This window comes from Lagopus muta, chromosome 1, assembly GCF_023343835.1.
Source record: "Lagopus muta isolate bLagMut1 chromosome 1, bLagMut1 primary, whole genome shotgun sequence".
NCBI classification, from domain to species: Eukaryota; Metazoa; Chordata; class Aves; order Galliformes; family Phasianidae; genus Lagopus; species Lagopus muta.
The window spans coordinates 2683320-2700666 of record NC_064433.1 but is presented as its reverse complement, the minus strand read 5'-3'; the positions used below and the strand labels follow the sequence as shown (position 1 = coordinate 2700666).

The window sequence follows — 17347 nt, the reverse complement described above, 5'->3', positions numbered from 1 at the left end:
TTGGTTTCAACAGTGTTCCCTGATTTATCACATTTATTGGAAGAGAAAAAAAGGGTACCTTGTCCTGATGGAGGTTGAGTTGGTGCAAATGTCTGCCTACATCGCTTTTGCCACGTTTGCTTTCTGGGACAACAACTATCAATAAATGAACTTCAAAAGTGCATTGGAAGGTTTCTTCCAGAGAAGGATTCCCAAATCACAGAATCATAGAATCATGAAGGATGAAAAAGACTTCTAGGATCATCTAGTCCAACCATCAACCTGTCACCACCAAGCCCACTGAACCATATCACTCAGTACCACCAATTACATCACTGGAACAGACAGCTTGTAAGAACACCATCTTTAATACACAAGAAATACAGCATGCTTTACAAGCTCATAGATGCACCACAAAGGCAGGCATGGATTCAAGCTCCCAGAGGAGTGTAAGAGTAATTTTGTACATTGGAGTTCAGGACTAGAGGAAAAGAAGAATCCCTTCATCCAATAAAGGAAAGGAATCAGAATGGCATGAATAGTACTGGAATTGAGATGAGCTAGCAAGTCTAATTGTTTAAGGACCACTATCTCAAGAAGTTCCAACTTCAACCTATTCAACAGGACATGGGGCACCATGTTATTCTGTCCCCATACAACACCCACTGAATGAGCAAACAGTCATACAACCCTTGGTATTGATTTTATTGCCTCAAAGAAAACAACCCCAAGATTGCCAAGTTGCCATCATGGAGAAATATTGCTGGTAGGTGGATGGTTGGACTGGATGGTCTTTTACAACCTTGATGATTCTCTGATTCTATGTTTATTGTATCAACATAGCCTCAGGTGTGCATCCAAGAGGGATATCTAGGGAATATCATTACAGCAATAGGAGACTTCCTGGCCTGTGCTGTTCATCTACACAAATGTGCTTCCATGGCACAGTATACCAAGCCTATGCTACAAACAAAAATACAGATGCATTCTATTCCTGTTCACTGCAAGGAAGTTGGACTAGATGACCCAGAAGGGTCCCTTCCAACTCAAACAATTCTATGATTCTGTGCATCAGAATCAATGACCAGTTTGGTTCACTGCCTCAGAATACCTTCAAAAAGGAAAAACACAAAACCAAAAAATCCCACAATGTACAAACAAAGAAAAACCCCCACAAAGTAAAACAAAACCAAATTAGCATTCAAGAATTCCCATTGCTTCCTCATCTTGTTAGGAGATACTACAAGAAAATTTTTTCAAGGTGGTTGAGTATACTATTATCCAAACACCAACAGTAAAACACAGCATGACACAAAAGTTCCTTTTTAATAGAAGTGAACATAAAAGCCAGCTTGCCATTCAAGGGCAGGTTCTGACGTGGTTTTATTTTCCTCATCCTACAACACCCGCCTATGTTGATAATGGCTGTATCACACAGCATAAAATGATGAGAGATATTTAGCAGGGAAATAAAGCAAGAAAGGCACAAAGTAAAATGGGCAGAAGGGGGAAAAAGAAACAAACTGTGGGACAGTTAAAAAATGATGCTGACAAAAAAAAAAACCCGGCTATTAATCCGCACTAGAAAGGAGCACTCTTAGCAGCTCAGGAACATTTAACACAAAATAGTACTAGAAAACAAAAGCTCTGTACAGACATGGTGTAATGAAATGCCTTGAGAATAGTAAATACTTCCTTTAAAGAAAAATATATGAGCCTGCACTGGAAACAACTTTTGAAACATATTTAAAATGCAATGATTAAGAGAAGAGCCCCTGACAGCCACAGGGCACCAAACCAGGAAAGCACTCAAGCATGTGTTAGATTGAAAAGATTAAGCCCAAGAGGTATAGAAGTGACTGCATTGAAGGTTTCCTGAGCCAGGGTCACTGCCTTACCCAAATCCTCCCTCCTTGGGAGCACTGGTGCCCAGCAGAATACCAAAGCAGAGGGTGATTAAACACTGGTGCTTTCAAGTGACCTGCAAATGTAAGGTCTGAGTGAGGCAGCTCAGAGGAGGAGACCTGGCTGTCACAGAGATTGGAGGAGACAGATGTTTAATGGAGTCCAGGATTACAGATCTGGCACGCTTCACATGTAATCATCAGCTTCTTAGGTTTCCTCTCTCTTCTCCCCTTCTGAGTCTGTTACAGGGTCAGGGGCTGGGGGAGGAGGGAACAAAGATTTTCAGATTTCTACCTAAATTCCTTGAGCTGCCCTTAATACTCTGACCTATTCCAAGCTGAAACCCCAACCAGAGCACCAAGAAATGGGAGTGGATGTATAATCATTATATATATATATATATTATATATATTATATATATATTATACATATAATAGGAGTGTTGCATTGAACTCCACGGATCTGTACTGTTTTCCCCAAGCAGAGCTCAGCAGGCTGTGTTTGACTCTCAGGAGCCACACCACAGAGGAATAACACCATAATCAATAGGGCCAGCTGACCCGTGCACAGTGTGCCAGGCTGTCCTGAGCCCCAGGGGAGACATCGGCACAACTTCCCACTCGTCATCCACATGTGAGGATCAATAGTCCCTGCCACTTCTCTCCCAGGGAGTAACTCCACAAATGTTTTCTGTACTTACGTGCACTGCTCACTTTTTCCTTCAGCCTTCCTAGGATTTTGCTATTTTTTGTGCAAAGGAGAAGAGCTACTATTTGTGAAATCAGAGCCGTGAATGGGACCCTGTAAATACAGCAGGACAAGGGCTCCCACTTAAAAGCGCAGGGGAAAGGAGGAGGAAGACATGGTTGCTGGTTCGACCCATCTCATTCCTCACACCACAGTCCCAGGCAACCCCCTCTAATTGTGTTCACCGCAGAGATATGACACAGTCACAGAATGAGGGAAGGACTTAGGTTGGAAGGGTCCTTAAAAATCAAGCTCCAACTCCCCTGACATGAGCTGGTTGCCCCCTACTACATCAGGCTGCCCAGGGCCCCATCCAGGCTGGCCTTGAAACCCTCCAAGGATAGGGCATCCACAACTTCTCTGGACAACCTGTAAAGAGTCCCAAAGGTTAAACAATCCATTCCCTATAGGAACACTGTGCCTTCAACTGTCCCCAAGCATCCTCCATCTCCTACACTGCAGCAATCCATGGATGAAGCAGCTTGGTACAGAGAGGGCTTTAGCAAGCTGACAGAAGAATGCTGACATTAGATATTGCTGTTCAATTTCAAGCCAAATGCAATTCCACAGATGGTGATGTGAAAGTCATAATTCTCCTCACAAAGGGAAGGCACATAGATGTGAGAATAACTATATAGTTTAAGTACCACCTGGGAACAGGCTGCCCAGGGAGGTGGTGGAGTCAACAGCTGTGGAAGGGTTCAAGAAAGAAGTCATCTCTGGGACACAGTAGGTCAGAAGGAAACAGGATTCTGGTATGGATAAGCAAGTCCAAGAATGAAGCCAAGGGATATCAGTCTGCACTCTGTTACATTCTTCTCTTTGGTGAAAGGTTGCCAAACTCTGCCAAACTCTTCCACAGGGAAGAGATCAAGAGAGCTATCAAGTTACCTGCAGGATGGCTACAAAGATTCTCCCAATGAGCATTTCCCCCTCCAACACTTCCAGCAGAGCTCAGACTACAGACCTGATAAAGGTGTGAGGGGGAGATGAATCTCCTTCAGAATCCAAGGGCCAAGTGTCGGGTTCTGCACTTTGGCCACAACAACCCCAGGCAGCGTTACAGGCTTGGGGATTGTATGGGAACTGCTGAGTCACGGCCTGAACCTCTGATTGATCACCTGAGGTGAGCCATGAGTCAGCCAGAGGAGCACAGGTGAAGGCAATTCACCTGTGCTGCCGGAAGGGGTGGAGCCAGGCTCCACCCCTCCTGGACCTATTTAAGAGCTGGCTACCAGAGGGGAAGGATCTCTTCTGGAGATCCTCTTCTTTGGTATCTTCTAGTGAGCTCAACCCAAGGGTAAGCTCTTCTACTTATTCTCTTTTGTGATCCTTGTTTGCTTTGCCTTACTCTTTTGATTATACTGCAATTACAACATCTTGATATCTATTGATTATACACAATTGTATTGTGATTATAACATTTGGTTATACAGGGATGAATGGTTGGATGATTGTGAAGAGGAAAGGGACCTGGGGGTGTTGGTTGATGCTCGGCTGAACATGAGCCGACAGAGTGCCCAGGTGGCCAAGAGGGCCAATGGCATCCTGGCCTGCATTAGAAATAGTGTGGCCAGCAGGAGCAGGGAGGTGATCATCCCCCTGTACTCAGCACTGGTGAGGCCGCACCTCGAGTACTGTGTTCAGTTTTGGGCCCCTCACTACAAGAAAGACATCGAGGCCCTGGAGCGTGTCCAGAGAAGGGCAACGAAACTGGTGAGGGGTCTGGAGCACAAGTCTTACGAGGAGCAGCTGAGGGAGCTGGGATTGTTTAGTCTGGAGAAGAGGAGGCTCAGGGGAGACCTCATTGCACTCTACAACTTCCTGAAGGGAGGTTGTGGTGCAAAAGGGTCTGGCCTCTTCTCCCAGGCAAATAGTAGGACCCAAGGAAATGGCAAGAAGTTATACTAGAGGAGGTTTAGGTTGGATATTAGGAGAAACTTTTTCTCTCAAAGGGTGGTCAGGCACTGGAATGGCTGCCCAGGGAGGTGGTGGAGTCGCCATCCCTGGTAGTGTTCAAGAGGCGCCTGGATGAGGAGCTACGAGAGATGGTTTGGTAGCTTGTGGCACTGATTGGAATGGGAGGTGGTTGGACTGGATGATCTTGCAGGTAGTTTCCAACCTTGTGATTCTGTGATCTGTGATTCTGCCCTGTACTCTTTCCTTGAGAGGATCCACCTGCTGCACTGCACACAGGTCTGGGGTCCCCAGCACAAGAAAGATGTGGAGTTGTTGGAGTGGGTCCAAAAGAGCCACAGAGATGCCCACAGGGCTGGAGCACCTCTCCTATGATGAAAGACTGAGCCAATTTAAGCATTGCTGCCTTCCAATACTTAAAGGGAGCTTACAAGCAGGGACTTTTTACATGTCCTGATCTTGGAACTATCTATGGTACCTTCAGGACACATGGATCCATAGTGGCTTGTCTGCCATGATACAATGTAGGATTTGAGTCCAGATCTCTCAAATCCTGAACTGTTTCTGAGCTGTAAAGCTCTTCTCCTTAGAATAGTACTTGTTTCATGGCAAAGTGAGGTACTGAACACAGCATTAGCACTTACAGAAGTGGTTCCAAGGCATAAATAGAGCTTATTTCAAGTGCAAAAAACCCAAGGCTGAAGGACAATGAGAGGTGAAGCTCCAGATGCTCACATATCTCATGGTATGAAGATGTACATTGGTGGAATTTCTTCTTTTGCTACAGAGGACTCACCTGGGACATCTCCAAGACCTTGAATTGGTTCCTCATTGGTTCACCCCAGTCTTCTGTTATTTATGACCCCACTGCAGCACACAACCACCCCTGCATGTGATTAAGATACTAAGAGTGTCCCTGCTCCCTTAACGCTGCCAAAGCTTTGTCCTAGGATATCCATGTGCAAGCAGCAAATGAGTTAAAATCAAGCTAAACTATGACTTTTTTCCTTGCCATAATATGCATTATGCTGATAAAGTATTATTTCAAGAGAGTCAGCAGCACAATGTGCTGCAGTTTTGCCAGTGGGCCAAATCGCTTTTATCATTCTTGGCTGGGAAGCACAGGCACTCAGTGTCTTTTCCATCCTTAGCTGAGCATCAATGCAGGGTTTTCCATCCATGCAGTCATTTCTCAGAGGGCATCTCAACTTAGTTAACAGGCCCTTAATTAGGTGAAAGCAAATGCAAGAGAGAGCCGAGTTCAGCCTCTGATATTGCTGAGGGTGATAAGTGGTATTTTAAGGGCAGGAAAGGACAGTCAAGAAGAACAAAAGTTGCCCTGGCTGCCAACTGGGATTATACTCTGTGCTTATTAGAGGTTGATTGAACTCTAGGAACTTTTCTTCTTCATATGCTTTGTTCAGGACTGCCCAAAAGCAGGGTGGCTGAGCAGTGAGTTAGGAAATCCTTCATAAAGAGTGCCAAACAAAACACAACTTCACAAAGAAAAACTATATTTCAGCACTTTACCCAGGCTCTTAGAAGCTCTAATGACTCTGGTCTTACAGAGCATTTCAGCCTCAGAGCATCAAATTACTCCAGGAAAGAGATTATGCTGCCGTATCCTTCCCTCCTAGCTTTTATAGGTTGAACAGTGAAGTCCTGCAAAAGACCTGAACATCTCCAAAGAGTCCCTGGAGGCGTTCAAGACCAGGCTTGGGGCCCTAAGCAACCTGGTCTAGTATCAGATCTGTCTGTGGCCTGGGAGTTGGAACTTGATCCTTGGAGTCCCTTCCCACCCAAGCCATTCTATGATTCACTGTCAACGTGTCAATGTGTACAGTTGTGTGTTCCACACAACACACTCTAACCCCTTCTACAAGATGACAGACATTTTCCCAATAGCCCTCAAGTCAGCAGAGTGAAATGATAGACATCTGCAGTAGCAATGTCACCATTTATAACAGCTTATGGGTGTTTCTGCTGCTTTTAAATCCCAGGTCAAAAAGTCACACTTATTGGACAATCTCAGCTTTCTCTTCTCAAGCATAATCATTTCAGTCTTGTCTGGTCTTGGACCAATGATGAAAAACATGGTCTGCACGCAACCTGGTGGCTCACAAACAAACAAATGTAAATTTACAGGAAAGAACACTTGAGTTATTTTTAAAACTTGTGATCTTGAGCCAGTGTTTCTGGGGACAGGCTCAGGCTGACAATCCCCAGGAAACAGCCACTCCAAACCGAGGGCTTAATGCTAATTGAAATCTTGCGCAAAGACCACATTTGAAGAAATTATGTTGTAATTAGGTAAAGTTATTAGTGATTGCTTTAACTAATTGATACGATAACACAATCGGCAGACAAGATTTTAATCAGTGGTCATGAAATCAGAAGTAAACTAACCAGTCACTACCTCCTCCTTTGCAGCTAATTTGCACACAGTAATTCTGCTGCAGGTAATGACTCAGCATCAAAAAGAAGACTAAATCTCAGGAGATAAATAAGTAAAAGCCTCCCCCATTTTAATGAAAAACAGACACAGAAAGTCCAGAAAGATCCTGTCAACATGATTTGTAATACCATTACTTAATTTTTACCAAATGCTTTTTGTGCTATGCTTTAGCTGAAGCACATATTTATTTGATATTGCATTGGCAAAGTTTAAAAGAGCCCCCAGAAATACCTCTCTGCTTCTGCTACGCATGACCTGACCGATCTCACCTTTGATTTTTAGGGAATGATAGCACTGCACTGATGTGGGTTATTCTCAAATCGTGGGTGCCTTTCTGCTAGTTTATACGAAAGAATCACAACATTCTGCTGGAGTGTGACTCTGAGTCACCTGCACAGCCAGGGACAGAAAACCTCTTTCCTTGAGTAAAACGTGGGGTTACTCAAACTATTCACAGAACGGTGTCCTCCTTAACCATTAGTAAACCAGAAGTGGGTGGCAGCTCAAAGTCTTGAAATTTTAATAATACAAAGTTGAGGCCTCTTGCTGTTTACCTTTTTTTCCCCCCCATCCTTTCAGTTCCTTTTCTCTAGCTCTTCCCTTTGATCCCCTTATATCAAAGGGAAAAGCTAAGATTCTCATATCTTGGAGTTGCTTCCAGGTGTTGCATCACTTTTGCAAAACACTTCCAAGCACTGGGAGAGTCCCAGGAGTCTGACACGTTGAAATGGAGTTGTTTAGTGGGTTGATTGAGTGACCTCCCCACAACTAATCCAAAGCCACAAGAGGAAAATGAGCATCCTGCACCTCATGATATCCAGAGCTGGGTTGAGCATATCAACACTCCAGCATTGAGGAGACATGGCCATTCAGCAGTGTGGGGACAGCTGGAACAGGACAGAGCTAAGAAATGGAGCGACAGAAAAGCCTGCAAATGGGAAGACAGGGCTACAGAGAATGGGTAAGATTGGAGATAGAAGCAGAAAAAGTAGGAAAGTGATGAAAGAGGCACTTCAAACACTGCATAGAATGTCAGGGAATTTGTAGTATCAGGCTTCTTGTCTGAGAGGAGAAAGTTTTGGTGACCAATCTTTCCCTTTCCATCATTTGATCACTCTTCCTATATTTTTATATGGATAGAATGGTGGTGAAAAGTTGCTGCATCCTGCTCCTGAGAGCTCAGCATTGCACAGAACTGCAAGAGAAGATCAAGGACCACAGGGCTAAGCAGGGCTCCCTGCTCCCTTGGACCCCAGGTACATAGAATTATAGAATGATTCAGGTTGGAAGGAATCTTAAAGATCACTGAACTCTAATCCCCATGGAAGGGGCTGGCTGCCCCCAACCAGATCAGGCTGCCCAGGTCCCCATCCAACCCGGCCTTGAGTATCTCCAGGGATGGAGTACCCTCAACCCCTCTGGGCAGCATATGCCAATGCCTCATCACGCTCTGTGTAAAATATTTATTCCTAACAACTAACCTAAATCTTCCCTCTTTGAGTTTAAAGCCATTCCCCCTTGTCCTGTCACCATTAAGCTTGTTGCAGCCAGGCAGATGCTGCTTTTACACATGCCTTGTGATATTTCTGAAACACAAGTCAGGTTTACAGCAGCAGTGCTTTGAAGGCATTTCAGATTAAAGGATGCCATGCTGAACTGGGTCCTAACACCTCATCATTGGCTTTGGGTATGGAAAGAGCAATGTGTGCTGGGACTGCCAAAGCTTTAATAGAACAGAGACAAGCTGGAAAAATTCAGTTTTATTATTGGAGCTTCCATTTCCATTGAGGATTGATGAGTAATGAAGTTGAGCTTTGCAAAACTGCTTTTAATGGAGTAGCTGAATACACAACAGAATTGCTCTCATCTCTGGGACACAGCAAGGGGTGAGCTCTGAAGACTGAGGCTGAAGAAACCCCAGTCCATGTCTGCCTTCAAAAAGGTCGGGTCAAGCTGTCACCCTCCTGTCCCTCATCTCCACAGACCTCAAAATGTAAAGAGATTGCTGTGGGCACTGAAAAACTTTGATAACTCAGGGCTTCATCCATGTGTGAAAAGGACTGTGTGACATGGTTTGTACAATGGACAAAATACATGCTCCCCAATGCCATAGCATTTTTCATCTTGCCTGCAGTGATGGCTAAACTCTGCACCTACCCTCAGCCATCCCTCCTCCACATACTGAGGCCAAATAGATGTTAATCCAAGCACTTGAAGAGTGTTCATACAGAATCACAGAGGATGGGGCCTCAAGTGATCATTGAGTCCAACCCCACTTCTAAAGCAGGTTCACTACAACAGGCAGGCATCCAGACTAGTGTTGAATATCTCTACAGAAGGAGACTCCACAGCCTTGCAGGGCAACCTGTTCCAGTGCTCTGTAATCCTTACCATAAAGAAGTTCTTCATGTTAATATGGAACTTCCTACAGTTTTAGGCCATTACTCCTTGTGCTATCACTACACACCACCAAGAAGAGCCTAGCCTCATCCATTTGCCTCTCACCTCCCTTTAGATGTTTACAAACATTTATCAGATATGTGTACCGTGGGCACACAGATAGCATACCTTATTGCCATGATGGCAGCTCTACCACTTGCATTGCTTCCTATATCATAAACAAAATCAGAAATGGCTTGTGCAGGAGATAGGAATTGAGTAAACAGTGATGAGCAGCATGTATTTTCCCCATTGCCCTCTCCTAGAGAGAATCAAGAGAGCTCTTGTGTATGTTATTAGACCAACCAGCCCAAAGGAGACAAACATCTCAGCTTTGTAAATGTGAAAGGCTGTAGAGTGGTGGGATCTGAAGGGACCTGTCCCAAAATGGATGCTCTTGGCAAACTCTGAAATCAGTGCACTAGATTTTGGTGTATCATCATGGCATCAAGGCTTTCACTGTGTGGGAAGCCTCACTCTACTTAAATAGAAGGACTCCCTTTCTAAAATGATGGTAAATAGATTGTGTATTTTCACAAGTTTCATAGAAGTTCATTAGCATCACTTGCCTCCAGCTTCCCACGCATCCCAGCAGGTGACTGGGACTGTTTTACCTTGATACTGGAGAAGACCTATCCTATCCTTCCTTCCAAGCATTATGAAAAAGAGCAGATGAAAAAGAAGTTCCAGCTCTGTCACCATACCCTTTTTCCTGTGTTAACATCTCACAGCATCTCTAATGAAGATGTATGTATAGAGTTGCTCCACTCCCCAACCCATATTTGAGTTATTCATAGCTCAGAGGAAAGAGATGGAAACAAAAGAGACCTCACAGACACAGAAAACGTCTAAAATAAAGTGTTTCAAGCACACAGAATGGCAGTCTTAGAAACTATAACACCCCAGACTATGCAGAGAAGAAAAACAATCAGCCTGCAGATTCTTAGCTCCTGGGCCGCAGCAACCCCACTAACCACCTCCACTCAAAACCCACACGTATCTCTGTCTTATTGCCCTAGGAAAATTAGCTAAGGTAAAGACTAATCATTAGCCACAGTGTAGAAAACAGCCACCTGAAGAGGATATGAAGGTGTATAAAATCATAACAGGTGGAGATGGGATGATTATTCACTTTCCTTTTTAAGAGGCAGGAATTAGTGGGTGGAAAACCTGTCATAGTGGTGGAAGAGTGGAGAAGATAACGTGGCCCATTTCTGTCCTGGACTGTTGACCACTGCAGCACAATGCTGACAGAGGGTCAAAGCACAGCACACAATATCTAAAGGGGAATCTGGTGTTAGGGAACTTCTGGCAGTTTGTGAAGGTAATACGAAGCGTATCATGTTTGTGGTTTATATCTGGTGCCATTTACATGGTGCAAGGTCAGGAGAGTTGTATTTACTCAGTGAACCGTAACGTATGGGTGAACACATTGCTCTTGAACTGGTGTCCTGCAGTAGGACTGGAGGTGCACAGTAGAGCACTTGCATTGCCCTGCCACATTCCCTCATTGCTCCCTTTTGTCTAGCCATCCTAAGACTGCTTTACAAACATGCACAAAACAAACAGTTGCAATACTTCAAGTCCTTGCATGTTCACAAGGCTAATTACAAGCAATCAATATTTTCATGCCAAACTACTTCTTCCCAACTGAAGGAGCAAACTTCGCTACGGTCAAGCACTCTGCCAAAAGCAGACTTCCATGCTGAAGACCCAGACTGGATTTTCCACGAACTGGCCAGTAGCATTTTCAGTAATAATAATACTAACAACAAGAATCTCACTCAAAACCATGTCTTCACCAGGGCAGGCCTTGTCTCCCACTCTAGATCACTGTGTCTCAGGAAAGCTTCAACTGCTCTAAATACTCCATTTGGCTCCAAAAGATTCAGCTTTGCACTTACTCTATTCATATCTGTGGCAGATGTAGCCATAGTTTGAATGGGGGTGGAGAGAATGTGGTACACAGTAGATGCAACAGCAGCTCCTTGTCATGTAGCCAGTAGGATGTGTAACTGCACAAGGCAACGCTGGGGGTGGTTCCTCCCCCTTAGGTCCGTGCCCCTGTCCTCTTAGTAACGTTCATCAGTGTGTAAGTGCCATGGTTTCTAAGCACAATTATTAGATATTTAACAGTGCATGAGTATCTTTTGCAGTAACTGTTCACTGAGAATTTCACGTCCAATTCTGCCATCCACAGCACAGTCAAGCTAAAAGCTTTCAGAACACCGGACGGACAAGGCTTCTTACCTGCTTCTCAGACATGATGTAGAGGTGTTCATGATCCATTGAGAAGGCCATGTCCCTTAAGATGGGGCCAGTGTCCACCACCTGCACTATCTCATACTCCAGCGTGTTCTTGGTGGTGCCATCCACACGGATCTGCAGAGCAAAAAAAAAAGGTGGGGAGAGAACATGAGTAGTTTTCCTCCTTCCATTCAGCCTGCAATAATCGCTAGAAATTGTGTTCTTGTTCACATCTTTTGGATAACAACCCCCATCACCACAAAATAAACTTTTCCCTTGCGTCCTCACTTAAAGAAAGCACAAAACTGCTGCTGGTGGTCCCATCAACACAAAAGATCCGTAGAAGAACAATCCAGAGCTTGCTAATTTTCTCTGGCACTATCAGTGTATTACTGCTGTTGTATTACCATCGCTGTATCACTGTTGCTGCCTGGACAAATCTTACCAAAAGTTATGATATAAAGGACAGAACTTGTGGTGATGATGAGCAAAAGAGGAAAAAACACACAAGAGTCTTCCAGACTGACTCACTCAAATGCTAGTCAGATACTATTATTGTTCTTATTACTAATATTCCATGGGGGAATATATTATTGCAGAACTTACAATGCAACACAGGCTATTTCTCTTGTTGATTACCTATATCTGATATTGAAATCTGTCCTGCACAATTATGACACCTTATGATTCCAGCTACAACTCATAACAGGGAGTCACTTAGGGACATCAATAACAGTGATTATGAGAACACTGTCCCAGTTTATCCCTGACAGTAAGACAGAACTATAGAAGAAAGAGCACAAAACTCAGTAAGTTTCTCTCTTTACAGGTCTAAAGTTAATCTGTAGAGACAGGACTGAAAAACAGTTGAAGAAGGTTTCTAATCTTTTCCATTAGCATAATTACAATTCAGGATAATCTAGCTATCTACAGAAGTATTGGGTCCATTATATGGTATATGGTATATGGTATATTCTAGACTCAGTATTTCAGCAAAACTCATGACCACACAATTCAGAGATGCATCTACATTGCTCCCCTCACTGTGTTTACTCTCAGTTCCCCAAAATCTTGTATCCCAGAGCAATCCACACGTTACAGTACCCCTCCCTAGCTTCCCAAATTACAGCAGATCTGTTTCGTGCTCCAAATGATGATCTCCATATCCTTCTGAGAAAAGCAGATCAAATGCTTCCAGATCCTGGTTTGTAATTGTGCAGAGAAAAAAAAAAAAACACCCAAAAGGAAATAACATGCCACGGAATAATGACAGTATCAAGACCCATTCCCACTGGTCCCTGGCACACAGACCATGAGCTTGTTATTTCTGTATCAACCTTTTTTTTTTGTTTTTTTTTTTGCCAAGAAACTGAGCCTGAATCATCTTTTGTATTAGAAAGGAAAACAGAAAGGAAAAAAGGGAACAACAAAGGTCTGGAAAGCCTGTATAAACAAAGGGCTGCAATGATCATAGAACCATATGAGTTGGTAGGGACCCTTAGAAGTCATCTAATCCAACTCCCCTGCACTGGACCATCTACAACCTGATCAGGTGCTGAGAGCCCCATTCAACATGAGCTTGAGTGTCTCCAGGGATGGGGGCATCCACCACCTCTCTGGGCAGCCTGTGCCTCACCACCCTTATTGCAAAAAACTTATTTTCTTATATCCAGTCTAAATTGCCCTTTCCAAAGGAGACCAGAGGACGTGTGGTTGGTTTATCATATTGATGGATCTGGTGCTGATAGAAACATACTCCCCAGTGTTAGCAAACAAAGAGGTTTGGGCCTTAAGCCCAACATCCAGCATCCATGCCTCCCAGTATCAGTGAGTACCTGGTAGGAAAAGGCTCATTCACGTCCATAATGAACACCTTTATCTCCTTGGTCTCTGCTTAAAAGCAGTCACCGATACGGTTCATGTGTGAGGTAAAGAAGAAAGAGGCCAATGAGCTCAGGATAAACTATTCCTCTTAGGACAGTCAGAAGAAAGGAAGGACAAGCAAAAAGGATTGAAGGTGAAGAAACACAGAAACCTGTACATTGAGGCACTGCCCCAGGCAGCTCAGAGAACCCCGTAACAGAAGCCTTTCCAATTTCCTATGAGGACTTCTCTGCACCAAGTTCTCACTGTCAGAGGGCAATGACTGAGCTTTGTCTGCTGCTTCAGCTTTGCCCCCATTTCCCATCCCCTGCGGCTGCTCCAAACAAACCTCACATTTTCGCTGCCTTGACCTTGATTTCTCAGCATCATCAGGGTCAGATCTGTAGGCCACCAGATATGTAAGCAGCCAATTATCACCCCAGGCTCAGTCACTATCCCCAGCCTTTGCGAGCCCCATTAGAGGAGAAGGAGCTTGGAGATAGAAGAGGCAAGCAGAAGAAATAACCAGCTGGAGTTAACAAACAGCACGGACACGAGGCACAGACCCCTGGGATCTCCCCTGTGGGCTTGGTGCAGGTAAAAAATTGCAGAGGTTTCACACCAGGAAAACAGTGATACTTGGAAGGAATTTAACAGCTATCGCTAACCTAATTGGCTGCAAAATCATTATGGGGCAGAAGGGGAGGAAGGGCTCATTCCACTGAACATGTGCAAGCACACACACATGCACTCATGCCTACACAGCCTCTCTTCTTCTAGTCATAGCTATTAAATAAGGAAAGAGAAAATCCAGAAAGTGGCCAGAAAGCCTGGTAGACATTCACCCACACCGCAAAGGTAATGCAAGTCCTGTGCCAGCAAAGAGACGACACTGCAGCTTGCATCCAGAATTCTGGCCCCTAAATCAAGTCCTACCTTATCCTGTCTTCAACTCTGGCCTTCATATGCTCAACCCCAGGCACTGAGCCTAAAGGATCTCTATCTTCACAGAACAATCTTGCTGCTGAGCATCAAGCAATATAATAGCAATCAGAGTTTTATTCCCCATTCCCAAGCAACCACTGGAATTAAAGCATTTGAGTTTGGAAGGGGAAAAAAAGCCAGGGAGTCTATAAAGGGGAAATGAGGAGATTCTGATCTAGGCTTGCAAGTGGTCATCACTGATGTCAGGGACACAAGTACAGTATACTCATGCTGCTGAACACAAGAGAACTCAAAGCACACACTAGCATTTTCCTCTGTTCCTGCTTTCACTAGTTGAAATCAGCCATAAGCATGGAGCTGGGGTGCTGAAGCAGATGGACTTTTCTTCTGACTGAAGTATGGATGCTCTTATAATGGAGATGTTCATAATGGGCTGTGAGATTAGAGCCTGAGTGAGAGTCCAGAGGGATTTCTCCTTGAATCTGGATGTGAACCAGTAGCATCTCTGCAAGGTAGGAGGGTGGAGAGCAAGGCAATAAAGGAAGGAGGGGCTCCAGGATTTTATGCAAGTCCAAAAGTGCTCAGCCCACCACTACCACCACTGCCAGATGTACATGCACTCATCCACAAACACGCTCATCACTTTCACTGCTGGAATACCCGTTCCTATTGCCTGGACACCTGCCCTACTCAGCACTCTAAATCATCAACCAAGCTCACCACCATGCCTGCCACCACCCATAGGACTGACACCAACCACCTTTTACCCAGCACCCTGATAACCCTCCATTGCCCCACAGCCAACACACAAGCAGAGCTCCTGGGGGATCAGCTCATTCAGACTGCACATTAATCCTGCTTCTCCGAAGGCTGCACTTGCTGGGCTTCATTCTTCAAAGCTGGCTGCTATTAAAACATCAGCATGATGCTTCCCGAAGGTCAACTGCCAAGGGACCTATTCTGGCAGCTGTTTGTTTGTTTGTCTGAACATTATCTAGGTCTGGCTGTTTATTTACATCCATTGAAGTATCAGACAATAAATATCCTCTCCCAGTAGCAAACAGATGCTTGCACTCGAATGTTCTGGTTAGTGCTAGCTTCAAAATGATCTCCTTAATGAGCAAACAACACTATTAATCTTTAAAGATACAGGCTCTGGTCTTTCCTGAACTCCCACGCTGGTCATGGCTAGCCCTGTAGGCATTCTGGCAAAGAGCCCATTGGTCTGGAAGATGAAAGAAAGTAAAAGATACCTTCCATTATTTTACTGATGCTTACAGTTTTATCTGGATCCCTACAGCTACTGTGATTCCACAGGAGAGAAATGGTGAGAACAGGAGAGAAACGTTCTGGGCAAGACTCCCTACATGTGGCAAGGGGGGGCTGGAGATTCATGATCCTTAAGGTCCCTTCCAATCCTGGCCATTCTGTGATTCTGCAAGCTGGTGGCCAATTGGACTTCTCTCTTAGAAGGGGTCATGGGTTTCAGGGGTTGGAATCATGTGGTTATTGAAGTAAGGGGCACAGAAAAACTCCCTAAAGCAAGGGACACAGTTTAGAGGGCATGGTGGGGATGGGCTGATTGTTGGACTACATGATCTTAGTGTTTTTTTCCAACTGTAATGATTCTATGACTCTGCAATCTCAAACGGACCAAAGAAAAACAGTGGAGATGGAGGACAGAGAAGTAATAGGTGTCAGCAAGCAATCAGCCTCACTACTGAAAGACAAACCATGGTTGTGGCAAAAACAAATTTCTTCAATCTCAGCAGAGCAACAGAAACTTCTCCCTTGCAGACCAGAGCACTGGTCCTGCCCCACGATCAGAGGATCTCGCAGTTCTGGTAGTACATTCTTCCTCTGCTAAGCTGGATGGGGATGGTCACTTTTGGGAAGCATTATTTTTCATACCAAGAAGTGAGTTGTGAAGGAGGTCTAAGCACATCAGCAGCAAAGCTTAAACTGTATATCTGCACTTGCAAATAGCACAATGTAAAACAGCTGATCTGTAGATGAATGCCACTTCTGCTAAAACCAGCCATCTAAGCTGCTTGTGTTACAGGCATGGCATGATGTCACAGACTGAATCAGTGTTTGGAGCACATTAATAAATCCCTGGAGGTGTTCAAGACCAGGCTAGGTGGGGCCCTGGACAACCTGATCTAGTAGGTGGCAACTCTGCCCATGCCAGGGGGTTGGAACTAGATGATCTTTGAGGTTCCTTCCAACCCAAGCCATTCTATGATTCTCTGAATATAATGCAGTCTTGTTTAATACAAGAAAAATCCAGTTATGCTACATTTTCTAGTATATAAATAGCAGTATTTTAAGCATGGGCAAATGATTGTCTTCAAAATCGCCTTCAGAATCTCTTCGAAAGCAGGCTTCATGAAAATGATCACAGCACTCCTGCTAACACATCATCTCAATTTTCTTGCCCCAGTAGGTTGGTCTTGTTAGAGGCAGCAGAAGTCTGCATCACTTCTGCCATGTCAATTGTGCTCAGCTGTTTCCTGCTCTTCTAAAACCATATATTCCTGCTCAGAGCATCAGCAGAGTGAAAGTGAGACCCCCATATACTCCTTAAAATCCAGCCAAGTCTCCTGAGATTTGTTTGGGAACTGGGACGGGGCAGACAACAGCTGGATAGGAAGACAGCAGGAGCAGAGTCTAGTTGGCTGATAGTCATTACAAATAATTAAATGAATAACTAAGGGGATGAGGAGCTTGGTGAACCATGGCTCATTCAGCCAACACTTCCCTCCCCATCACTCTGCTTTGTGCAGAATCAGCAGACCCCAGGCTGATGAAGTTAGAGGGAATTCATCATTGCCAGCCCCAGTGCTTCCA

General features: G+C 44.5%; 1 protein-coding gene across 9 annotated transcripts in view; it reads right to left on the bottom strand.

The window, feature by feature from the left end:
- The window catches only part of PLXNA4 (plexin A4), a 446249-nt gene that overhangs the window by 207475 nt on the left and 221427 nt on the right, over positions 1-17347 (bottom strand). For all 9 annotated transcript variants that reach the window (XR_007380141.1, XM_048959145.1, XM_048956708.1 and 6 more), the window contains exon 4: positions 11693-11824. Coding sequence is in view for 8 of the 9 variants with exons in the window: in XM_048959145.1 (XP_048815102.1) it covers positions 11693-11824 (132 nt within the window). In the remaining variant the exon portion in view is untranslated. The remainder of the gene's footprint in view (positions 1-11692; positions 11825-17347) is intronic.